We start from the raw sequence: 27,235 nt of genomic DNA on the forward strand, positions 1-27,235 counted from the left end.
AAATTAGCGTTGTCCCTATTAAATGGAGATCTCAATGGGACCCCAGCACTTCACTCTGTACTGCTTCCTTTGTCCTCACTCTGTAGACCCGGGCTTATAAGGCATTTCTGTGTGCAGTTGAGAGGCACATCTTAAATACAGTGAGCAGTTTTAGTCTCCAATTGCAAGGACTGCTTATGATTATTGTTTATTATTGATTTATTTATAAATCATTTATATTTCATCTATATTAGCATTTTTACAAGGAATCTAATTTTGGTGTTTTCTTTAGTGCTATGTGTTAATTGTAACAATGTTTATATTCCTTATGCATTATATTATTTTGTGTATATGTGACATTGTCACTTGAATTGTCTGGTCTTACCAATGATGCAGTAGCCATCACATGTAAATTCAGCCCTCTTGAATCTTTGAGTTATCCCTCAGTGGATAAGCAAAGGTCTTTCGAACAGTTTGTGGTAGCTTAGCTTTTTAAACAAGCAGAGAGTTTCTTTTTGGTATCTGTACACATTGGCTTCATTTTGATGACTATTCTTTTGGCTCTCCTCTTCATTGTTCTGTTTAAGAAGCAATCACCACCCTGGCTTATGTTTAGATTAATTTTTTTATGTATATTTGGTTCATTTCTGGTACTTTGGTTACAGTCATTTATGTTAATGTAGTAAGTTATGCTTCTTATTTGCATGATTATGTATTTTCTTCAGTATTGTTAATTGTTTGGCCTGCTTCCCTGGCTATTCTTGGCCGCTTCACAACACTTTGGCCCTTTCAGGTAAGCTAATCACTAAATTTAATCATAGTGCTCAGTTATTATATTAGCAAGCAGCCATCACATCTGCGCTTCAGAACAGGTTATCTACCTGAAGCTAAGCAGGTTTGGGCCCAGCCAGTACTTGGATGGGAGACCACCCAGGAAAATCTTAGGTTGCTGCTGTTAGAGGTGTTGGTGAGTCCAGCAGGGGGTGCTTACTTTGTGGTTTGTGTAGGAGTTCCAATGCTCCAGTGCAGTGATGGGGTCACTGTGCTGTAAAAATGGTGCCATCCTTCGAATGAGACATGATCTCTGGGCATCCTTCGTAAAATGTAGGGTGCATTCCAATTTCCAGGCTAAATTGTCCACCATGGCCTAGTCAATGTCAACGTCAATGTCAATTTATTTATATAGCACATTTAAAACAACACAGTAATGCTGTGGCCAAAGTGCTTTACAATTATAGAATAAAAGAAGAACAAAACAATTAACATAAAAACATAAATAGAAATAAAATAAATGAACATAAAATAAGATACATAATAAATAGAAGTAATGTTATATAATCACAAAGAGGAAACCATCAGTATTACTGAAGGTCACGGAATGCAAGTGAATAGAAATGAGTTTTTAATCTTGTTTTGAACAGTTCAATTGTAAACAACTCCTTTATATGATGAGGTAAAGAGTTCCACAGGCGAGGTGCAGCAGCTGCAAAGGCTCTGTCCCCCTTGGTTTTACACTTGGTACGAGGGACAGCAAGAGACAGCTGACCAGAAGATCTAAGCACTCTTGGATGGCTGGTGTAAAACACACAATTCAGATAAATAGGCAGGAGCAAGCCCATGTAAAGATTTAAAAACTAGCAGCAAGATTTTAAAATCAATTTGAAAACTGACAGGCAGCCAGTGTAAAGAAGCTAAAATAGGAGAAACAGAGTCATACTTTCTTGCCCCAACCAGAAAGCGAGCGGCACCATTTTGGACCAGCTGTAACCTGTGTATCAGAGATTTGTTAATCCCAGAATACAGTAATCCCTCGCTATATCGCGCTTCGTCTTTCGCGGCTTCACTCCATCGCGGATTTTATATGTAAGCATATTTAAATATATATCGCGGATTTTTTGCTGGTTCGCGGATTTCTGCGGACAATGGATCTTTTAATTTCTTGTAAATGCTTCCTCAGTTGGTTTGCCCAGTTGATTTCATACAAGGGACGCTATTGGCAGATGGCTGAGAAGCTACCCAACTTACTTTTCTCCCTCTCTTGCGCTGTTTCTCTGATCCTGACGTAGGGGGATTGGGCAGGGGGGCTGTTCGCAAACCTAGACGATACGGACGCTCGTCTAAAAATGCTGAAAGATTATCTTCACGTTGCTACCTTCTGTGCAAGCTGCTTCCTGAAGCGACATGCTGCACGGTGCTTCGCATACTTAAAAGCTCAAAAGGCACGTATTGATTTTTCACTGTTTGTTTTTATCTGTCTCTCTCTCTCTCTCTCTCTCTCTCTCTGCTCCTGACAGAGGGGGTGTGAGCTGCCGCCTTCAACAGCTTTGTGCCGCGGTGCTTCGCATATTTAAAAGCAAACAGCCCTATTGATTTGTTTGCTTTCCTCTGTCTTTCTGACAGACTCTGCTCCTGACGCGCACTCCTTTGAAGAGGAAAATATGTTTGCATTCTTTTAATTGTGAGACGGAACTGTCATCTCTGTCTTGTCATGGAGCACAGTTTAAACTTTTGAAAAAGAGACAAATGTTTGTTTGCAGTGTTTGAATAACGTTGCTGTCTCTCTACAACCTCCTGTGTTTCTGCGCAAATCTGTGACCCAAGCATGACAATATAAAAATAACCATATAAACATATGGTTTCTACTTCGCAGATTTTCTTATTTCGCGGGTGGCTCTGGAACACAACCCCCGCGATGGAGGAGGGATTACTGTACAGCGAGTTGCAGTAATCGAGGCAAGAAAAAAAACCATGAGTAGCTTTCTCAAGATCCCTAGAAGATAAAAAAGGCTTGATCTTCCCTAATAGACGAAGCTGGAAAAAGCATCTCTTGACTGCAGAATTTACTTGTTTCTCAAAAGCGAGGTTACTATCAAAGGTAATACCAAGATTGCGGACTTGAGGTTTGGAAAAGACAGAGAAAGAGCCGAGAAGTCCAAGACCAATTTGGGCTTTAGCTGATGGACCCACTATAAGCACCTCCGTTTTATTTTGATTCAGATCAAGAAAATTATTAGCCATCCAGGATCTTAGTTCAAGACAGACAGTTGTGGAGTTGATTTGTTGTAGAGTTGCAGACAGGAATATAAACCTGAGTATCATCGTCATTCTAGGCCCCTAATCATCCCCTGTCTGTAACTGTCTCTCTGGAGTGTATTTGTGTAAAAATGCTTACTGTTGCATCATCCAGGTGGATGCTACATGTTAATGGTGGTTGAAGTGGCTCCCCACTCACTATATAAAACGCTTTGAGTAGTGAAAGAAGTGCAATATAAATGTAAAAAATTATAATAATTATTATTATTATTTCTGTTTTTCCAGTACTGATCACGCAATAACTTTAGCATACCTAAAAGTGCACATAACAACAGTTGGAGAGAATATCCAAAAAATATCTCCCAGAGTTAGTAAAGGACTACAGGCTGTGAGGAAGAACCTAAGGAACAGAATTTTTTAATGGCATACTCCACCCAAAAATTATATTTCATATGCTACTAACCCCACATAGTTTGTACTGGTAGTCGGGAAAAAAAAAATGTAATCTCATGTTTTGGTGGAGAATGGACATAACTAAGTTTCAGATAGAATAAGATCCAATAGTAACCAACACTGGACAACAGCAAACTACATCAAAAAGATCTATGAAAAGATCTCACATTTTCTGTGTCATATAATCAGTGTATCAAGTCATCCAATGATATGCTCATCAAGTGTAAAACACATTAATTTTATGCTAAAATATTGCTAAATAAATAATTCAGGAAAATGAAAATAGTCTAGAAAGATGAAGTCCCATCTCATGGGATCACGATTTTGAAATGAACATTGACCAATGAATGAGGGGGACAGGCAGGTCACCCTTGTGTTCCGTTTTATCAGACACTTTATGTCCATTCTGCATTAAAGCACGAGATTGATACTATTCTCTGTCATCACTATAAAATACATAGAGTAACTAACATATAGAAAAATATCATTTTTGGGTGGAGTATTCCTTTAATCTAAACATACATTATATGTCATTCTCAAGCACGCTTAAGCCCACGTGACACTAGACGACTTCAACAATTTTCAATCGTAGCCTTCATTTACATATTCTTAGACAGTCAGACGCAGTTGGCAACGTCCTCCTATAAAGTCGACTGTCTACTGTGACATACCCAATGACTGAGACCAACTAGTCTACAACTGGCTAGGATAAAATCAAACAGATTTGATTTTCTTGTTAGTCGGAATGAAGGGCTGTGTGTACAGGACAGGTGACAATCAAATGAATCAACAAATGCTCAACCGAAAGAACAATGCATAGAATGTAGCAACAAATACAGGTAATGAGAAATGTGTTTTGAACTTCACAAACAGGAGAAAACCTCATCTGTCTGATATCACATAGTTTACACAGCATAACAGAAGAGAAAAAAAGAATTAAAAGTCAGAAATTTCTTGTGAACTTGCTGTAGCTCTTAACCCTTCATAGAGCACCACTCCATCAGGAAACACGTTATTGGCTGTCAGAAAAAATGGCAAGCACGACTGGGACGGAAGATCGGCACTCAGTCAGTCAATGTGACATTGGCTATGATTTGACATTGTACTACGAGATTGGCAAATTTGACATATCCCATGATAACACGTCACATAATGTGACATCAGCTTAAATGCCATTCAGGATCGGAGGTAGTCAAAGCCTATCAAAGAAGCATTGAGTTCAAGAAATGGGGTGCCAGTCTATCCAAATGTCTCTTTTATCACACTGGGCCAATTCTGAAGAGGAGACTACGCAAGCACAGTAAGAATGTGCTGACTCCACTCTGATGGTGACTGGAAACAAGACTGGAACCCACAACACTGTATCTGTGAGGCAATAACACTAACTACTATGTCTCCCCTTTTTTCAATCTTAACCAAATAAATTTAATGGCATTATGGTTAATAATAATAATAAAAGGAGCTAGTTAACTTGGATGCCAGCTATCACATTAAAATCTTTTAACAAAGCCATGGACACACAGACTGAGGGTAATTAAGGGTGAAATCATCCCAAATAATAGGAAATACTTCTGGACAAAGTAAAATAAACAACAGATCAAGTTACAAAGGAGTGCAGGTAGAGGTAGCACCTTGGAAAAAAGTACTGTAAATCTCAGCCAGATATTATTTTGGAAACTTTAAGTGAATAGGAAGCAACAAGCTATGTTGAACTGATTAGACCATTCTTATCAAAACTGTTCTTATCTTACATGAAACAAGTGGGAAGATAAAGAATGTAAGTGATACAAAGAGGAGAAAACAAGGCAATGCCACAGACAGACTTTCATGAGTTCTGCACTTCTCCCATCCAAAGACCTCTAGGAGTTCTCCCTATTTGCTCTAGCAAGCCATGCCAAACTGGGTAGCTTAAATCGATTAAGGACCGACACTGCAAGGATTCCAAACTGATGGCCATGGATGAACATAACAGTGTTGGAAAGAAGATTTAATGACAAAAAACAGGCAGCCCAAAAATGTGTTTTTTCACACTAATAATTTTGCAATGGAAGCTGTTACGTGTTTTTGAAGGAGTAGGTGAATATTGCACAACCTGCCCAGTTTTTAGACCCAGTAAGCAATATTGAGGCAGCTCATCCTTTCCCAAGCAGCAGGTGACCTGTAAACAAGCTGCCTGGCAGCCGAGCCGAAATAAGCTACATAAATCTGTTAGCTCTGAATTCTATATACCTTAGTCCATTGATCTGTTCCATCATTTTCTAACAAGCTTATCCATTTCAGGGTCACAGAGAGCTGATGCCTTTTTAGAGCAGAAGTGAATGCACGACCCAGTCTTGCACTGGGTGCAAGTCCATCACAATCACACACACCACCATAGTCACCGACATCTAGCCAACTTGTACACAATTAACCCAAAATGCAAATCTTTGGGATGATGTAGAAAGGTCATACATTTAAGTGAAAAATAAAACAAATTCATGTGACAAAAAAGGCAATTCCATGTCCACTCATTTCCCCTGAATTTGCAACAAATGTGGTCCAAGCTCAAAAGTCTAAACCAGAGTTCCTGCAGTTGCAGGAACAGTACAAATCATCTTGATTAGAGGAACAACAACTCTTGAGTCAGCACTATGTCCTTTGGAAGTGTTCTCACATCAACGACATTTACGGACTGGTAAGTGAAATTTATTCAGCTCTTGGATGCCATCTTGACACAAGCTGCAAAGCATCCAGATAGCATCATGAAACACATTCTGCTGACTCAACAATTATGCCAATCAACCACACAGAGTCTAGGGTCAAAGGTTACAAAGCCTCCTTCTCCTTTATCTAATGTTCGCTTCCACTATTCCAGGGGTATGGGGAATACTTCTACTCTGTAACTATACAAGTGTCTCCATATTTCTAGAACTGGAGTATCTACAGGGAAATGAGATTGCTCAGGGTCACCCAGTAAGTCACTGGTGGGAAATGAACCTGTAAATGTGTAGTTTTCTGCTCAATGACGCAGATACAACACTATTATTATCTGAAATAAAAAAAAACAGATACACAGTCATCCAACACTTTAATGCCATTCACATAAACCGTCACCAAGCTCAGCAGTCAGTACTCATAGTCACACAGTTTCAGTGACATGAAGAAATCCAAATATAGTAAACAAATTGTATTTTACATGGTGCCATTCAATTTAAATCATTTCCAGTCCATCCAATTTACTGAAATGATACCTTACAGTACAAAGAAAATATTTTTTGTCCTATTCAGTACAGAAACCTCAATAATATATTTCTAATACAGTACATGTACTACGGTAAAGCACACATGACACAGTAAACACAGCAATGGCAAAAAATAATAGCCAAAATATGCAATATAATCAAGTGTCAATATACAACATGTACCAAACAGAACAAGTCACAATCAGACAAGATAAAAAATAAAAGCAAATTAGTAGAGCAGATGCTTGCATAGGAGAGTCACAGTAACAGAGGAAGAAAGTGGCATCATGTAAGGAAGCAGTTTAATATCGCAAGGGTAATAATTGTGAACATGGTGGCATGGCATCAACTGGTATAATTCACGGGCAACAGAATCCCCAAGACACTTTTACACAGTTGTTCAGCTGAAACTCAGTAATACAGGCTACAGCCCACTGTGATCCTGAACTGGATTAAGAGAGAGAAAATGGACAGTTGGATGAAAATATTCAAATTACACTAGGCAAGTAATGTAGATAATGCACATTTAAGATTGTTGAAATATTGATAACTGAAAATGGTGTCTTATCAAGTAACCACTGTAGACTGAGACTTTAAAATTTTTGTGATATTTAAATACTCAGAAGTCTGGATTATTAATATATAGATGCATGTATGTGCGTGTGTGTGTGTGTGCATGTGTGTGAGACATACACACTATGCACACAGATGCCTTCTTTTGCACTTCTCCCTTATAACTGTACTTTTCTGCAACCACTTATAATGTATATTGTTTAACTTATGTTATTTGTATATGATAATTGTGTTCTGTTATAATAAGCCCCAAAGCTACCAAGCTAAATTCCTGTACATTAACTACTACCCAATACAACACAGGATTGTAATTCTGAAATAGATAGAACTTTATTTGTCCTCCAGGGAAATCTGGCTTCTTGCAGAAGCTCTTTAAATAAATAAACAAATAAGTAAATAAATAAACACACATACAAATACGACCATAAAAATGCATTTAAGTACACTGCCTAATAGTCTTAATGAAACATCACACACCTTCTGATTTATTATTCAGCTAATAACCAAAAGCATGTCTTCAATGAAATTAGAACATTGATAGACAAGATAATTCTGAAAGGCAATAGATAGACAATAAAAGGCACTATATTAGATAGATAGATAGATAGATAGATAGATAGATAGATAGATAGATAGATAGATAGATAGATAGATAGATAGATAGATAGAGCCATTATATAGTGCCTTTCATATGTATATAGTGTCATTTATATCTATCTATCTTATTGTGTCTTTCACATTTATCTATCAAATAGTGCCTTTCTATGTATTATAGAGTTGACTTCACATTTAATTATCTATTATATGGTGCCAGTCATATCTATTTAAAATTTCAAGAAGATAAGAGAACTGCAGCATTGCTTGAAATATTTACTGGTTTGAATGGCATAAAGTAATGTAAAAAATGAAAAAGATTTTCTTTTTTTCTATTCTGTTATGGTGTGTAAAAAGAAGAGATTGTAGCTGAACTCATCATTCTTGTTAACCCTTCATATAGCACGGGCTTCATCAGGCAGTGCACTATTGGCTGTCAGAAAAAGGGGTGAGTCAGACAGACGACTGCTAAATGTTTCATGGCCAGCGATTTTCAGTCGCTTAAATTGACATGATCCAATGACAAGATTCAGCAACTGTGGTCAGTAAATCTGACATACCCCACGACAAGATGTTGTGTAATGTGGCATCAGCTTAAGGTTACAGAAAGCCAAAGTGAGAAAAAAATGAAGTTGGGAGGACAATCTGGGTAAACCCAGAAGATGCTGGTTAACATCTAGTTTGCCATTGCCACCTAGGAGGTAATTTGACTAATTTGTACTTGGTACCAATAAGCGATGAAAAAAATCAGATTCTATGACCTTGTGGTTTCACAGCCAGCTTCATGGTAGTTGGACTACACTGTCTGTCACAACGTCACTGACACAGCTACAGGTAGGTTAAACTCGGCCAGAGGCCCTCATTTGCCTTCTGACACAACTGTTGACAGTCAAGGACAGCTCTCAGGTACTTCTGCAGGCAAATGGCTGTATTCTTCATAATGTTATTTACAGTTTCTACAGGAACTCACAGGGCTACAGCCTAAAGGGCAAATAGCTTTGATTTTATCTGTAAGAGTGGTTTACTTTGTTAAATAAAATAGAATATACCTTCTAACAAATGGGAAACATCGGTATGTTCAAATTTTTTTTGTAATCCCAAATTTTCAGTCCACAACAATGTAAACACTAGATCTTAAAAACACAGACTCTTTCTGTCTTTTAAGTTCTGCACTGATTTCCCTGGAGACAAGCAGATGGCAAGCTGTAAGCAAATGAAAATAAAGTGCTATTCCAGGCGCCTAGGAAGCCCAAAACAGACGGAAGATTTTAATTTATTTATTTATTTTTGTAATCTGAAATGTTATGCTGCTGTGTTTTGATGTCAAGTTTGTATGTGTGGGTGTGTCTATCTGTGCAAGTTACTGCTGTAAATCTTGCTGCGAGGACGGGTACCCAAATAAGCAGTGCAAAGGGCCTGGAGGACCTTACAGCCAGCTTCTACTGGCCCAGTGGCCTGGGATTTAACCAAGTGCTGAGCAATCATACACAAACTGGTTCTGCCTGCCGAGTTCCACTCTCTGTACCAAGTTAATAAATTCAATCTCTCTCTCTCTTTCACTACTTTTGACTCTCAGATACTTGGGGAATTCTGCTTTGGCACCATGTTGGCTGAATGAGAACTGGCTCTGCTGGCCACCAAGTTGTGTTTATAGCGCCCTGCTCTCATACAACACAGGCACTGTCTGTTCCCGAGTCAAGCCACTCAAGCGTGAAGACGGATCAAAAGGATTTCTGTCATTTAATGTTTACAAACCAAATTTAGCATCTGCTGTCTAGATTTGCTCACAAGAGCCTGTAAATGGCTTGTTCAGGTGCTTAGAAAACATTCAGATGACGCCTCAGCAGCTGCTTGTCCTCCTACAAACTGGTAACATCGACTGGATAGGGCAAGTCCTGTTCAGAATCAATGCCCCAACGGCATCCAGCACAATGGGAGCAACTAGTAGGAGTCCTGGCAAGTAACACATAGGATGAGAGGTACTGCATTGCAACCTGACACAATGCTGACCTGTTAGCCACTCTCACAATGAATTGAAAGATGGTCTGCCCCACCACCTTGGATACCAATGCTAACCACCCAGCAACTCCTGCAGAGAGTAACTGAGCAATGCCAGGATGGATATTTGTCTGTACTGAAATGTACCGCAGGCTGCTTGGGATGGGCACAGGCAAACAGCTGTGTTTGATCCATCATTAGAGGTGTAGAGCACCTTATAATAATTTCTACAAAATGTCATATTTTATATACAGCGATCCCTCGCTATATCGCGCTTCGCCTTTCGCGGCTTCACTCCATCGCGGATTTTATATGTAAGCATATTTAAATATATATCGCGGATTTTTTGCTGATTCGCGGATTTCTGCGGACAATGGGTCTTTTAATTTCTGGTACATGCTTCCTCAGTTGGTTTGCCCAGTTGATTTCATACAAGGGACGCTATTGGCAGATGGCTGAGAAGCTAGATTGCTTACTTTTCTCTGTCTCTCTTGCGCTGACTTTCTCTGATCCTGACGTATGGGGATTGAGCAGGGGGGCTGTTCGCACACCTAGACGATACGGACGCTCGTCTAAAAATGCTGAAAGATTATCTTCACGTTGCTATCTTTTGTGCAGCTGCTTCCTCAAACGACATGCTGCACCGGTGCTTCGCATACTTAAAAGCTCGAAGGGCACGTACTGATTTTTGACTGAAAAACAAACTCTGTCTCTGTCTCTCTCTCTCTCTCTCTCTCTCTCTCTCTCTCTATCTCTCTCTCTCCCCCTGCTCCTGACAGAGGGGGTGTGAGCTGCCGCCTTCAACAGCTTTGTGCCGCGGTGCTTCGCATACTTAAAAGCCAAACAGCCCTATTGATTTGTTTGCTAGAGATTGTTTTCTCTATCTATGTGACATTCTGTGCTCCTGACACGCACTCCTTTGAAGAGAAAGATATGTTTGCATTCTTTTAATTGTGAGACAGAACTGTCATCTCTGTCTTGTCATGGAGCACAGTTTAAACTTTTGAAAAAGAGACAAATGTTTGTTTGCAGTGTTTGAATAACGTTCCTGTCTCTCTACAACCTCCTGTGTTTCTGTGCAAATCTGTGACCCAAGCATGACAATATAAAAATAACCATATAAACATATGGTTTCTACTTCGCGGATTTTCTTATTTCGTGGGTGGCTCTGGAATGCAACCCCCGCAATGGAGGAGGGATTACTGTACACTGAATATGTGGATACCACGGTGGAAGCACCATAATTTGTGCTGCTGCCTCACAGCTGTAGAATACTGAATTGAAATCCCAGTCTGGCTACTTGCAAGTCACTCCTGAATCTCAATATATTTGTATCTAGCTCCTTCAGCTTTCCTCCTACATTATTATTATTATTACCTGACTAACACCCTTATCCAAGTAGTACTAGGGTGTTGTACCGTGTTAGCCATTATGAATGTAGAGAAAAGCCAAGCAAAATGACACCTTTTATTGGCTAACTAGAAAGATTACAATATGCAAGCTTTCGAGGCAACTCAGGGGCCTGAGTTGCCTCGAAAGCTTGCATATTGTAATCTTTCTAGTTAGCCAATAAAAGGTGTCATTTTGCTTGGCTTTTCTGTACCCTTATCCAAGGAAACTTACAACATTTGAGTGATACAATTCTTACATTTCTTTTTGCTTTTTCCAATTGGTTCATAAGCAGGTGAAGTGACTGGCTTATGGTCACCTAGTGAGTGCATTTACGTGCACATACAAAAACAGAATAAGGTGAGTAACACGGTTAAGGTGGAAACCTGGCTTCTTAAAAACCCGTATTTACATGTGCAGTTCACTCTTTTCTGCTCGGCTGTGTGACGGAGCCCTTCAAAGGAGCGGTACACCTGCACGCGTGCTTCTTGCCTTACACCCAGTGCTGTTGGGATAATAATAATACAGGTATTTTTACTTCAATACAATAAGTATTGTGTTAGGTTACTCATTACTTTAAAAAGTAATTGGACTACTTAACACATGTTACTTTTAATTTGTTACCCTGCTGATCCCAAGAATGTGCCACTGATCTTAACACTGTATATTCAGCTCATCAGCGAAAATGTTGCTATTTCTGAAATATTGAGACAGATTATTTCAACCAGGAGAAGGAATAATGCAATGACCCAAGCGTTTGCTACAGGAAATTTATGTTTGTGGATGATTTCACCATTTTCTACCTATAGCTGCTGGATGAATCATGTGCAAAACTAAGACAAGCACAGGCTAATAGAGTGCAGTGGACATACTCAGAATACGAAATCCGTAAGTGTAACCTGGTTAAGGGTTTACATAGCCACATAACTGGGTTATTAATGGAGAAATCTACATGGGTTAACCAGGTTTCTCAGAGACTAACATCCCAGTTACTCTACCTTGAATTAGGGTTTACATTGCATCTTATAAACCAGGTTTCTGTGAAAAACGTATATATTAAAGTGCATTTCAATGTTCTAAGTGTCGGTAGAGGGATGTAAACCCTCTATCTCAGCGTTTGAAGTCCAAAGCCTTAACCACTAAATCACACTGTCCGCCTCCTATCCCAAAAGGTGTGCAAGTTACAATAACTGCCATCTTTATATTGGCCTAGTACTGTAGGTGTGTGTCTAAGTGTCTCTTTCGGTGAAAGGGCACCACAGACAAGACTGGTTTCTTGTCTTGTACCTGGTGCTATTGAGATGGGGTTTAGGTTAAGGAGAAATTCCTAATTAATGTATGAGGAAACATGTATTTGTAAAAAATTACAACAGGATAGGAATTCTGTCATGACAATATCAAGAGACAATTCAAAATATAAAGTGCTAGAAATAAACAACATGTACCCTGGCATCTTTAAAACAGATCCAGGATTACTTATTCAAACTCTAAACAACTTCAAATGGGAATATTCATAAATGACTTAAAAGGTAGCCATTGTCATCCATCCATCCATTTTCCAAATCTCTGAATCCGAACACAAGGTCACGAGGTTCTGCTGGAGCCAATCCCAGCCCAACACAGGGTGCAAGGCAGGAACCAATCCTGGGCAGGGTGCCAACCCACCGCAGAGCCATTGCCCAATTTGAATATTTTTCTTAATGATAAGAGAATTACAATGAAGAACTCCAAGCTTAATTGTGGTTTGGAACTCAAGTGGATGCATTTTATAAAAAGCCTACTCTGGTACCTACACTTTAATTGAATTTTTGTTTTAATTTAGTGTTAGAATGCAGAAAAATGCTTACTTGCATGTCCAGTTACCTGGAATCACAACTGCAATATATCAAAGAAGGAAATATTATAGGAGACACGACCCTCCACCTACTCTGTGTAACTTTCATGTATGAACGTGTGCTACACAGATAAATGTTATTGTTGTCACATGTGACAATACTACTACTACTACTACTACTACTATTCTTACTACTCTAATCATTAGCTTACTATGAGGGTGTGTGTCCCCTCAAGCCGCCTATGGCTGCCTAAATCCCCCTAGATAGCAAGTGAACATCAGAAATATTTCAACATGGTTAAAACTCTGAGATTTATTTATAGTTACAGCAAACACTAAAACTATTGGAAATTGTCATCTATGCAAGATGAACTCATCATACTTGCTGAAGTATCTAACTTAATACACAGAAGGAAAACGACTTCTCCTGCATGATCAAGAAGTCATGATTTTGCCAGCAATTGAATGTTTATGCAGTTTTACAATTTTCAAGCGTATGCCATTACATAGGCTTTATTTGTCGACTGCTGACACACAACTGAACTACTACTGTTCTTAGCGGAGGAGATGTATACAAGGTATTTTGTTTGACGTATGCACATTAAATTGGTTGTACTGACATGAGAGTATCACTGTTGTATTCTCCTAATGAAGATGAAAAAATGATATATATAAATGTATACTATATGGCCTACAGTTTTGAAGAAAATCAAGCATTGCGTGAAAACGTCACACAAAAACGTTATATAAAGACATTGCACAATTTTGCTAAACTTTTATATATAGATAGTAGATATGCTTATATACAGTAGTACTTGTATATGTCCTCACAGGTGGCGCAGTGGTAGTGCTGCTGCTTTGTAGTAAGAGACTGTGGAAGATTGTGGGTTCGCTTCCCGGTTCCTCCCTGTGTGGATAGCGCTTTGAGTACTAAGAAAAGCGCTATATAAATGTAATGAATTATTATTATTATTAAGTTTATTATATTAGAAATTCTTAGTAACACTATGAATAGTCCACATTTACAAGCTTATTCTATGGATATTACATTTTCTCCTAGTATAAATGATTGTGTTGTTACTGCTTATAATCTTATTATTAGTTTATTATATTAATAAGAACTGAACCTTTACTACTACTTCATATATTAATAATGCTGTCAAGCATGCTTGGTTTTAGTGCACTACTTTAATTATTTGTTTGTTAAAAATGTATTATATTGGTAAAGGCTGTTACATACTCCTGCATACTGTATATTATTAGATTATTATTGCACATACTTCTAGTCCTTGCAGTCTTGTTCATTTTTATATAATGCCAACGCACTTAATTTGTGTTTGTAATGCTTAAACATCATCTTATTACTAAATATACCAGTAGTTATTTACGATATTGGTAATAAGTGTGTTTTCATTAATTCATTTAACATTTAGAGTATGTCCACACTACGATGTTTTCATTTTAAAATGGCGTGTTGAAATTAAAACAACAGACAGTAACACAACTGTAAATGTATACGACATAAGCAGAAAAAAATCTTGAAGGGATGGTAAAGCTACTGGCCACAGAATTTACTGTGATCAGTCGTGACTGGTATATTCTTTGCATTTTGCACAAGTATGCAGCATTCAAAGTGTAAAAAATACAATTTAGACGCATTCAGATCAGCAACACGACAAGCACTGTGGAAAGTGGCAGTCCACTATGATGGAATATGGTTTTCTTTCGTGAAGGGTGTCCAATTTGGAGATGTTGTAATGAACAGATCCAATCAGTGGATCATCACATAATAAGCAGAAACTAATCAACACAATTAAAGTCTGTGTTTTCACCTTCCACTCCACAACGCGGAGGCTGAATTCTCAGAAGTACACAGCGCTGGAGAGCATTTTCAAATGCCTATATTATGGGGGGTAAAAATGCCGGAGAAGTATGGACAAAAAGCGAAAATGGTGACTAATATCTGCGTTTATAAAACATAAAAAGCTCTAGTGTGGACATAGCCCTAATTAGAATGAAGAATGAATAAAAATAAATATTGTGGGAGCCAACAATCCATGTAGTATGAGAAGGGTATTACATAAGAATAAACGGAATGAAAACAAAACCACAAAAAGGTTCTGTGAGAAGACATTGACCACCAAACAAGTTACCCAGAAGACAGAGGAGGGAGAAAGTGAGGCGGCTGGTCTAAAATAACAAGAACTGTAAAGAGAGCTTCTGTCTCCACTAAGACCCCCGCTGTTTGCATTGACACGCTTGTAGTCATTAACTAGACATCAGCAGCCACTAGAATGGCCCCTAAACATCTTTGTCATTCAGACATCTTATTAATAGGCCAGCTTGTGAGGTGGGGGGTGGGGGTGAGGGGGGGGGCTCTCAAGTACCTAGGCACACAGTCATTTGTGAAAACAGTCACTTCAGGTTGGATTTAGTTACATCTGATGCCAACTACAGAGGAGGCAAATACTAGAGAGTGACTAAGTCATGAGCCACAGACACACACCTCATCCCACAAGAGCCGAGACAAAGGTGAGCAGCTGTGTTCGTGTCTTCTGGGAACTCGTACATAACTGACTGCTAAATCCCCTTGAAACCACAGCTGCACAGCCCAGTCCTCAGTCCTGGTTACTGAGTACCAACAGACAATACAGAAGGCCCAAGGCCTTTTGTTACATACCCTGCCGCCAGTCCTCAGTTAACAGTCCCAGGATAATCTTTTTAATTTGCACTGGCTTCTCTCCAAAGAAATGCTGCTTCATTAACATAAAGAAGCCTGCACCCCACTGAGAACAGCTCCCACAAGCTTCTTCCTATCTTAAGACCAGATTCAACCTTCTCTTAATGACCAAGAACTCAATAAGTGTGACACAGTCAGAGATGTACACAACACGTTACCTGAAGCCCTTCCATTGCCTGAATCTGATAATTCACCCCACGTGCCTCCTTCACTAACCACAAAAAAATATGTAAGCTTACCATAGATTTTCCTCCAGGATAATAAAGTCTACTTAAACTTAAAAGTGTTATGTGTGGCTCAGTTGAGGCAAATACATGTGAAGAACGAACAAGACCAAACAGAGCTAGCCAATTTGGCTTTTGTTGTTGAGCTAATGGAGCAGTCCAGACGGGAGCATGGTTGAAAACAACAAAGTCCATGGCCGTGTCACATCATGTAACTTTTCCAGTGATTTTCAGCCGCACGCTTTATTTACATAATCTTGCCAAGCCCCAAGAACTAAGTCGCGGAATGTGACCTGCCCAGCAATTCATTCCAACTAGTCTGCAGCTCGCCCTGATAAAATCAAACAGGGTCGATTTTGTCTTTAGTCATAGATGCAGGTTTTAGTGCATAAGAGCTGACAAACTAGTGAATACTTATCCGGAAGTACCATGCCCGGAATGCACCAACAAGAATTAAGGAACTCAGTTGTTTTGGACCTCACAAACAGACAAGAAGCTCATCCATGTGATGTCTCATGTTTTATGTACCATGACAGAATGGAGAAAAGAAACAAATGGGTAAAGATTGCAGCTGAACTCACAATACCTGTTAACGCTTCGTACAACGCCAGCTCCATCAGACAGCACGCTATTGGCTGTCACAAAAAGGGGCCCAATCTACCTGGAATTGCCTTTTCCCTTTCTTGTCTTCTTAGGGAGTCAAGGAGGGGCTGTCAAAAACAGGGCCTGTTAAAGCCCACTGAGGCATTCCTCGTGTGATTTTGGGCTATACAAGAAATAGTATTACTGTTGTTGCCGTCGCTAGAAGGTCAGCACGTAGTCAGTATATGTGACATGATCAGCAATTTTCAGTCAAGATCAGCAACTGCAGTTGTCAAGTCTGACATACCAACTGACTAAAAGTTGCGTAATGTGATATCGGCTTAAGACATGAATAATGATGAAAGTTTTGCAATGTTAACTATAATATTGCCAGCTCAGTCCTCAGCCCTGACTCAATGTGTAGCCTTGAGCAAGTCATTTAATTTGCAACATGTAACTTTGTATTAAATTCAGCTAAACAAAAAATAAAGGTTTGCATGCCTACCTCAAATAACTTAAGATCTTGAAGGCTTGGGTCATCAGAGTATCCAGAGTATGCTGAATAGTCCAAAGCTCAGCCTAGCTTGGTTACACACAAATGGACCCGTAGGCCCTGTTTTACTCGATCTACTCAGCAAATCTCACAGTCTGCCTGAGAAACAGAACAATGCACTTCACTAAGCCGACTTTATGTGCAAATTACTTTGTGCCTCACAATGTGTAACCAAGACAGTGCTGCTTGCATTGCAGAATTTGCTCATTTTAATTGTGTGCGAAGGGTTCTTTCCAGGTGACGTGAATGTAACAGTGTCTGTACTTGTACAGAATGCCTAATGTTTGTTTTCACTTGTAATTTGTTAAAAAAAAAAAAAAAAAGCAGAGAAAAACATAATATCATCAAACCCAATTAATGCAATTCAGGTTGGCAAAGCGGCTAAAAGCCTGTCTCAGAAACATCACGAACAAGGCAGAAACCAGCCCTGGATTATGTGCCAGTCCATCACAGGGCCAACTCATGCATGCATAAACCCACACAGGGTCAATTTGATGTCATCTGTTAACCTGACCTTCATATCTTTATTATATGGGAGGAAAACCGGTGCACCGTGCAGACACAGGAGAACATGCATGTTCCATATGGACAAAGATGAGGCATGTGACTCAAACATTAGATGCCAAGTTTGCTAGGCAGCAGTCCTAACCACTGTGCCAACATGCTGTCCAGATTTTTAACACCTGCTAAATGAAATATATGTACATTTTAATGTATAGAGTGTTGTGTACCTAAGGAGATGGCCTCTGCTTTGTTGAATGATAAGAGAATTACAGTACTAATGGTGTGAACAACTCCAGGATTAATTTTGCTTTGGAACACAAGTAGATGCACATAAAATTCTCTCATGGGATATATTTATAAATCATTCCTTCCTTCTATATGATACTGTATTTTTTATTTTACACCCTGGAAAGACTATTTCTATATGATTTTGTATGTGTTATTACATTCTCTGAAAGGTCCATTTAAATGAGATAGAAGCACAAAATTGTGATGCCAGGTTCATCCAGGATGTAAGAAATGAACGTCTAGGTGAGTAAACAATATTTCTCCCCATCTGGGACTGAATCTCACATCACATGCACAGTTCTTCAGAGTGGTGGACATTGTTTGACTCTGCAAAGAAGGACTGTGTCGGGTCTGGAAAGAAGAACCTGTGTGCATTTCAAGACATTTTTTAAATTGTGTAAAGGGCCACGACTCTCAAACCTGCTTAAGGAGGAAATGCAAGTTTTAATTCCAGTTTTGCTATTATTGGCTTGCCCAATTTAGTTAGGTGTCTTGTTTCTGCTGTAATTGTGCCAAATTATTAATAACATTCATTACTAAATTGGCCCTGGTGTGTGCTTGGTGTGTGGGTGTGTTTGTGTGTGTCCTGCGGTGGGTTGGCACCCTGCCCGGGATTGGTTCCTGCCTTGTGCCCTGTGTTGGCTGGGATTGGCTCCAGCAGACCCCCGTGACCCTGTGTTCGGATTCAGCAGGTTGGAAAATGGATGGATGGATGGATGGATGTGAACCTGCTTAGTCCATCACAGGCTTCAGGTGTGTGGCAGAATCCTGGGTCAGATATCAGTAGCAATTCCAACAAAACTATTTTCTTCTACTAAATTCAACTAATTTTTTCTGCAGCAAAGTAAATTAGTAACACTTTTTCCCAAAACTTTTTTAGCCAAAATTCTTAATTAGATGTCTGTTTCACACATGGGCAGATGGTGCCAAGTTATCCGGTTGCTAACTGATAGCATTGAGATCACATTACACGACTTCAAGTTGTGAGATATGTCAGATTTGCCAACCACAGTTCACCAGATCATGTCATCCTAAATGAGTGAAAAATGCTGGGCATGTCACATTTACCGACTGAGTGCAGAACTTCCAGCACACTCTCACTCACTCACTAATACCGTGCCACTTGACAGACCCGGCAATGTACAAAGAGGCTACGGCAAGTTCAGCTGCAATCTCTACCCTTTAATCCATTCTGCCGTGGTACATAAAACAAGAGCCATCAGACAGACAAGCTCTTCTGTCTGTAAGGTCAAAATCACCCGCACTCCTAATTCGTCATCACTGCATTACAGTAAATGTACTTCCGGATAAGCATTCACTATTTGTCAGCACTCATGCACGTAAGCCTGCCCCTACGACTAAAGACAAACCGGTTTAATTTTATCAGAACAAGTCGCAGACTATGAAGTGATTTGCTGGGTAGGTCACATTAGGCAGCTAGATTCACTGAACCTCACCACCGACTACCTCCAGGAAACCAAGTCAGCACACATAAATGTCTCTGTGAGTAACCCAGTCAATTAGCCATGTAAACCCTTAACCAGGTTACACCTACGAATTCTGTTGTCTGCATGCATCTGTTGCACATTGTTAGCCTGTGTGTGCGTTAGCTTCATACATTCTTTCACCAGCCACAGGTACAAGATAAATTTCCTCAGGCAAATGCTTGGGCAATCCACTTTATTCTTGGTTGAAGTAATCTGTTTCAATATTTTGATAAATTTATGTTGATGAACTGAATATACAGGGCTAAACTCAGCAGCACAATCACGGGAGCAGTGTTCGGGTTAACTTGTTAAAAAGTAACTTGCGTTACGTGGTCTGATTACTTTTTAAATTAACGAGAAACCTAATGCAATACTTATTGAAGTAAAAACACCTATGTCATCATTATCCCAGCAGCACTGGGGGTAAGGCAACAAGCCCACATACTGGTATGCCACTCCTTCACAGGGCTCAATGTCACAGTGAGCTGTGTTCAATCTGGTAATAGAAACCTACAAATAAATTAGTTTTAATCAAGCTATTTGCTCTAGATGTGTTGAAATAGTGTTATGGTGTGGTGTAGTGGCCAGTGTTCAGGTCAAGGGTGTGAAAAGGGAATGAGCGTTATTTACTTTACAACACAGGATGGACTAAACGCATTTACAGAAATGCAAGAAAACACTCACAGGCTTCATGCTTGCTTTCAGACATTGAACTCATTTGATGACGTTTAACTCGTTTTAGTGCAGTTTAATGACGTCTGAGCATTTTGCCAAAGACGAACTCCACAAGTTCACGTTTTTAAGAAACCATATCACCTTATCCTGGTTTTGTGTGTGAATGTGAACACGCTGATGTCTGCACTGTAGTCTTGAACCATTAATAGCTTGGAACTAGCAGGGCTCTGCTGTAATTCTGCATGTCACTCTTTCTACGATTTAAACTGTTTTCATTTTTCACTGTACTTATCCTATTCTATCCATGCTGTACTTACTGTATATACACTGTCCAGATTGTATTTTAGCTCACTAAACATTCTGTATATTCTCTTCATTTACTCTCGTCTGAACAATCCCTCACTGCTTTACTTATTTATATCTATCTCATTACTTGTATTAACTTCTGTTTGCACTTGTGGTTAGATACAAAACTGCATTTTGTTGGCATGTGCTGTGTTCAATGTCAATAAAGCTTAATCAAACTCTGTTAACTGGTTGCTCTTTAATTAAAAAATTATAGCATTCTCAAAATTTGCCAATTCTAATTCAGGGTCATGAGGAGCTGAAGCCCACCCTACCAGCACTTTGTTTGATGTAGCGGCCAGCTCCAAACAAGCACCACTCAGATGTGAGCACACTCATGCATACACCCACGTGGAGTCAATATAAAAGGCATCAATTAAGACAAGCAAGACGTCTTCAGGGATGTGGGAAGAAAACCCACACAGATACAGAGAAAGTACAAATTCTACCCAGACAACAAGAAGGCGCAGGATTCAAACCCAAGATACAATTATGCTAATAGCAGCACCATTCTTGTATTTCATAGGGCTATATAGATAGCACTTCAAAAACCAAAAGTGCTTTGTCAATGCAGAATTATTTGTATAGGAATAGGAAGACGCTACTGTGCAGAATGTATCTTTGAGAAGTTAGGATGAAGCAGTGTGGTTTCATCTGTCTCAAAAGGCCTATCTGAATATTACAAACTGGACTCAAGTTGGGGACAGCATCAGTCCACCGAGACTCAGCTGCTCGATTCTTTTGTTCAGATAACAGGTCATGCCCTAGTTTGCCGTGGTCCCTATGGCAGGTGCGGTAGAGGCACACATGCTGAGCTCTTAATTGTTAGGCCGAGAGCCCAGCTGCTCATAGGCCAGGCCTCAGCCTGGAGAAATGCTTCACAGATTGATCTTCCATCATTGTTTTCAAATGCTTGCATTCACATCTGTCACATGGAACTTCAGCACCTTGTATTTAGCACACTGCATCAGCATTAATGAAGTGTTAATTTAAAACAGAAGACAAGGAGTGCCGAGCTGGTAGTTTGCAGGCAGAACTGCCTGGCAAGCAATTGGTATCATTTAGATTCATCAGTGGTATTTACAGAAAGGTCCCAAGCACACTGCACTTGGAATGGGTATGTAAACACCTAAGAAGCTCCTATAATACGAGTAGAACATCCCTCGATTGGTGAATATCCTACTGCTACCCCCCCCCCCCCACATCACCACCATCACCACAAATACAGACAATTGTATTCTGACCCAGCAACTTACACTACAAACAGAAACAAGGAACTCATGTTGTTTACTCTCAGCTAAATAGGACAAATGTGACAACACAGCTGACAAGGTGAAGAACCATAGCAATACTGAACAACTCAAGACAGCAGTTAAGCACACTGAAACATATAAGCATTAGCATGTGAGCACATACAGATGTGAAAGCCACTTGATCCCTGGTTCAAAACAATTGCTAATTTAATTAACTGGTCTCTTATAAAAAAAGAGCAAAGGCATCAAGCACAAATAAAAACGAAGGCACTCCTACCTGACACTGAAACAAGCATGACAGCTTCCAGGGGCCTGTTGTTATCCAGAGAGCTGCTCAGCCGAATCTCGCCTGTTGTTTCATTTAGAAAGATCAAGTTAAGTTCATTGCCTCGCTCAAAACTGTAGTAAAGAGTATCCGAGACATCTGGGTCATACGCAGGAATGCGACCAATCACCCCACTAGGAAAGCTGCTGGATTTGTTGGTGACATAATTGTTAAAAATGATCTCAAAGTTCTTAAGGACTGGAACGTTGTCATTCTTATCAATCAGTTTGATATGGACAGTGGCCCGACTGACCAATGGGGCGGATGTGGCCTGCACCACAATCACATATTCGGACTTTGCTTCATAATCCAGATCCACAAGAGCGGTCAGCTCCCCGGAGAAGATATCAAGCTGAAAGACTTCTGGGATATTACCTTCAACAATCTGGTACATGATCTGAGCATTTGTCCCCTCATCAGGGTCTGAGGCAGTGATTCTGGCCACAACCAGTCCTATTGGGCTGTTCTCCTCCACAAGAATGTCAAACTCATCTTTCTCAAAAACAGGAGGGTTGTCGTTAACGTCAAGTACGGTGACTTGAATATCGATGGGCGTTTTTAAGGGAGGGAGCCCCTTGTCTACTGCAAAAGCTTTTAACTCATATGTTGGCATGTTTTCCCTGTCAAGCCTGCGCAGTGTCCTCACAATGCCTGAAGTTGACTCAATTATGAAGTCCCCATCCCCATCATCGCCACCCTGAAACGTGTAATACACTCTGCCATTCAAGCCAGAATCACGATCAATGGCTGAAACCTGGACAACACTGGTGAAAATTGGCACATCCTCATACACGGTCCCCACATAAATTTCTCTAAGGAAATGGGGTGTGTTGTCATTAACATCATTCACAAGAATCTCCAAATAGGTGGTATCAGATTTTTGGGGAATACCATTGTCTTTAGCAGTAATTGCCAATGTGTACGACACCTGGTCCTCATAGTCTAGTTCCATCTGGGTGGTGACGGCTCCAGAGTCGGGGTCTATCCTAAACTGAGGGATGCTGTCTTCCATGATGTATGTAATTCTGGAGTTCTCACCTGTGTCTTCATCAGTTGCACTGATGACAACCACGGTGGTGCCAATCGGCCGGTCCTCATTGATGTTTACTGTGTAGTGGGAGCTCTGGAAGACAGGGCGATGAGTATTGGCATCTGTGACATTAACGTGGACCTGAGCAGTATCAAATCTGGTTCCGTCAGAAGCAGTTATGGTGAGAAAGTACTGTCGTTCAAGTTTATAATCCAGAGGCAGGGCAAGAGTGATCAGGCCACCGCCACTTTGACTAGTAATGGAGAAGCGATTCCTGGTGTTGCCACTGGAAATCTGATAGGTGACCACACTGTTGACATCTCTGTCCACTGCCGATACGGTAACCACACTTGTGCCCACAGCAGCATCTTCATTTAAACGTATGCTGTAGAACTTCTGGGTAAATTCTGGATTGTTGTCATTGACATCCAAAATGGTGATGCTTACGCTGGCAGAAGAGGACATGGGAGGCAGGCCATGATCCTTAGCCTCCACCCCAAATGTATAGAAGTCCACCATCTCTCTGTCAAGTTCTGCAGCCACCACAATCCATCCAGTGTTATTGTTGATGGTAAAAGGGAAATTTGGGGCCATTTCAATAAGCTTATATTCCAAGCGTGAGTTCTCTCCAGAATCAGCATCAATTGCTTGAATATGGATAACAGAGTAGCCAATCGGTACATTCTCCAGAACAGTAGACTGAAAAGGGGTGCTAACAAAAATTGGAGCATTGTCATTAACGTCCAGTACTTGAACGGTCACAAGTCCACTGACATTTGACAACGGGGGCCTGCCTCCATCCTGTGCTCGAATCAGAAGATTAAATTCCTTGTTGGCCTCATAGTCCAACTGACCAACCACATCCATTTTACCACTTTGGGCATCAATGTAAAAATGTCCACGGGCATTACCACTCACGATGCTGAAGTGGACCAGTGCATTGTTGCCCTTATCGTTGTCTGTGGCTGTCACCTGCAGGATCTCTGTATTTGGGGCCACATCTTCTGGGACTTGCACAACATACCGTTTTTCACTAAACTGGGGAGCATTGTCATTATCATCCTCCACCATGATGGAAACTGTGGCGGTGGAACTACGGGGCCCCGGGTCACGGCCCTGGTCATTGGCTTCCACTACCAGCTGATATGAATCAACTGTTTCCCTGTCCACTAGACCTTTGGTGCGGATGACCCCCGACCTGGAGTCGATTTCAAAAACTACATTGGTGCCATTGTTATTGAGGATTCTGTACAGTATGTTGGCATTAGCTGGAGCATCCCCATCAGTGGCTCTGACAGTCAGAACTTCATAACCAATTTCCAAATTTTCCCTCACACTCTCTTTGTAATCCAGCTGTTCAAACACCGGGTCGTGATCATTAGTGTCACTAACAGTAATCGTCAGGGTGGCCATTGCAGTCCTTCTGGGCACACCATTATCAATTGCTGTGACTCGGAACACATGGGTGTCTTTAGTTTCTCTGTCCAGTAGTTCAGCTGTACTAACTGTCCCACTATGAAGATCCACAGTGAACAAACTGTTAGACCTGCTGTCAAACAGCGCATCCATGGAGTACTCCAGTCGGCCAGCCTCCCCTTCGTCTGGATCAGTAGCCTTCACCACCACCACAGCTGTGCCAGCTGGCTTGTTTTCCGGCACGGATACCTGATACATGGGGGGCTGGAACTGGGGGCTGCTGTTGACGTTCCGCTTGGCACGACTGGCCAGTCCTGTCTCAGAGTGGGCCGCGCTTTCCAAAATTCTCTCCAAGCGATGCTGTGTAAAGGAGCCCAGACCCAGCCGCAGGTGCATGGAGACGGTCACCTGGCACCTGTCGCACCGCAGATCCATCTCGGCGAAGCTGCCACGCTGCAGACACAGAGCTTCGGATGCTCGCAGCGAGCCGCCGCCGTAATGGAATTGCCGGCTACCAGACACTTGGCAGCGAAGGGCGCAGTGCTCTTTGGACACCGGCGGTAGGAAGTCAACGATCCTGAACAACGACTCCCTCGCCGCAAAGCAGGCGGTGTGCGATTTGGCGTCCGTCCGCAGACTGAGGACATCCATATCCCGCATGGTCTGCCCGCCTCGCGATCTGGCAGTGCACCCAGCGCCATGGACGTGTATCTCGTAGCGACCAGTCACCAAGTGGCTAAACTCCGGACGAGCAGCGTCCCTGCAGTCGGCGGCGGTGTACACCGTAAACGGGTTGCGAGGAAGCCTGGCGCAGTTCAGCCGCTGTGTGATGTGAACGCGACCCTCCAGCGGGTCCGTTCGGAGGAAACGTTGCGTGAAGCGTGGGGCCACAACCTGCTCTAGGGTGCAGGTGCGGCCGGCAGCCAGGCTGTGCAGCACGGTGCCGGGCTCCGCCGCCTCGCTCAGGTGTACGGTGTAGGCGTCGGACAGCACGGCCAGGGTGAGGAGGCAGCCGACAGGCAGCAGCGCCCAGGGCAGGGCGGGCAGCGCTCCAGGACACGGCTGTCCCATCACGAGCGCGCGCTCCTCCGGCGTCCCATACCTCGTCTGGACAAAAGTGGAGAGTCGATGGAGAGAAAAACTAAAGACACAGCAGCTGCAGAGAATAGCCGCTCAAAATGGCTCCTGCAAGTGCCTCTGCCTCGGTGGGCTCCCTCTCATTATCATAAACCTGCTACAGCTCAAGGAGGAGAAAAATCCGACAGAGAGAGAGAGAGAGAATAGAGCCAGGGTGAGCCCACCGGTCGGGGAACGCGCTTCTTAAAAGGGCAACACCAAGGCGCGTGCACAGACCACAGACTCGCACGTCTACCCGAGTAGGAAGACCGCGACTTAAACACAATGCTGCAGCCTATAGCGTTACAGCCCCTCTTTGCCGCATGCCTCGTTCATTTTTCCGTTTTGATCACGTTTCACTTTTCTTTGTTGCTCCATATTTTCGTTCTGTCGGTCATTTCTATCATTTTTTGTTTTCAAACAATACATATACATGCATTTCTATTCCGCCTCATTGTAATTTAGCTGCTGTTGAACAATTCCTTTGAAACTGATTCTGTTAATGGGGTAAACAAACTGGTTCCGAATAATAAAGCGTCTCAGTTTCTTTACTTAACAATATCATCATTTGCGTCTCAGTTATTAACAAGATATATATAAAGCATTTTTAACAATGGTATTTATTTCCGACAACCTTGTATTCCTTTTAAAATAATCGAAATACAGTACGTTGTTTAGTTCAGCCGTTTTATGGAGTTATTTGAAGGGATGAAGATGCGTGCACCTGCAACTGAAAAACGAAAAGGGTCGACCCGAACCTTCATCTTTTTTGTTTTTATTAACATTTGCATATTTATTTAGCTAAAGCGATTTAAAGGGACTGACTAATAGTTAATTATTTTTCCGGTTTACAGTAATTGTAACATAAAGTTACAATGTGTAATGCACATTGTGTGACGTGTGTATATATATATATATATATATATATATATATATATATATATATATATATATATATATATATATATATATATATATATAGCGAGAGAGACAGAGACTATATATACATTTTATGTTATAATATGCGTTATTATAACTAAACTGTTCAGCAACTTTAGAACTTATGGGTGTATGCATTTGTGTGTTAGTTAATAATAAATAATAATAATAATAATTCATTACATTTATATAGCGCTTTTCTCAGTACTCAAAGCGCTATCCACACAGGGAGGAACCGAGAAGCGAACCCACAATCTTCCACAGTCTCCTTACTGCAAGGCAGCAGCACTACCTGTAGTTGACTTAGAGATGCTAAACTCGCCCTGATGTGGTGTGTGTGTGTGTTCACCCTGTAATGAACAGGTGCCCTGTTTAGTATTTCAATATCGCAGATTGTTTCCGTTTCCATTCCAAGGATATCATCCAAATGAGACTGGGGTTCTAGTCCTGGCCCAGCATAGGGTTTACATGTTCTCCATGTGTGTTCATGGATTTCCAGATGCTCTGGTTTCCTCCAACAGTCCACAGACATGCAGGGTATGTAGACTGGTGTTGCTAAATTTACTCTAAAGTGAGAATGTGTATATTTGTGCGTGTGTGTACGTGTGTCTGCGCACCCTGAGATGGACTGGCACCCTGTCCAGGGACTATTCTTGCCCTCAGCCCTATGCTTGATAGGTTCAG

At 41.0% G+C, this 27,235-nt stretch overlaps 1 protein-coding gene across 2 annotated transcripts in view; it reads right to left on the bottom strand.

Annotated features, from left to right (window-relative positions):
* The window catches only part of celsr2 (cadherin, EGF LAG seven-pass G-type receptor 2), a 167,628-nt gene extending 141,878 nt beyond the window's left edge, over nucleotides 1–25,750 (bottom strand). For both annotated transcript variants that reach the window (XM_028796553.2, XM_051924393.1), the window contains exon 1: nucleotides 22,003–25,750. In XM_028796553.2, the coding sequence (XP_028652386.2) occupies nucleotides 22,003–25,567 (3,565 nt within the window). In that variant the 5' untranslated portion in view covers nucleotides 25,568–25,750. The remainder of the gene's footprint in view (nucleotides 1–22,002) is intronic.
* Nucleotides 25,751–27,235: the final 1,485 nt, after the last annotated feature.

This window comes from Erpetoichthys calabaricus, chromosome 3 (genome assembly GCF_900747795.2).
Source record: "Erpetoichthys calabaricus chromosome 3, fErpCal1.3, whole genome shotgun sequence".
Classification (NCBI taxonomy): Eukaryota; Metazoa; Chordata; class Cladistia; order Polypteriformes; family Polypteridae; genus Erpetoichthys; species Erpetoichthys calabaricus.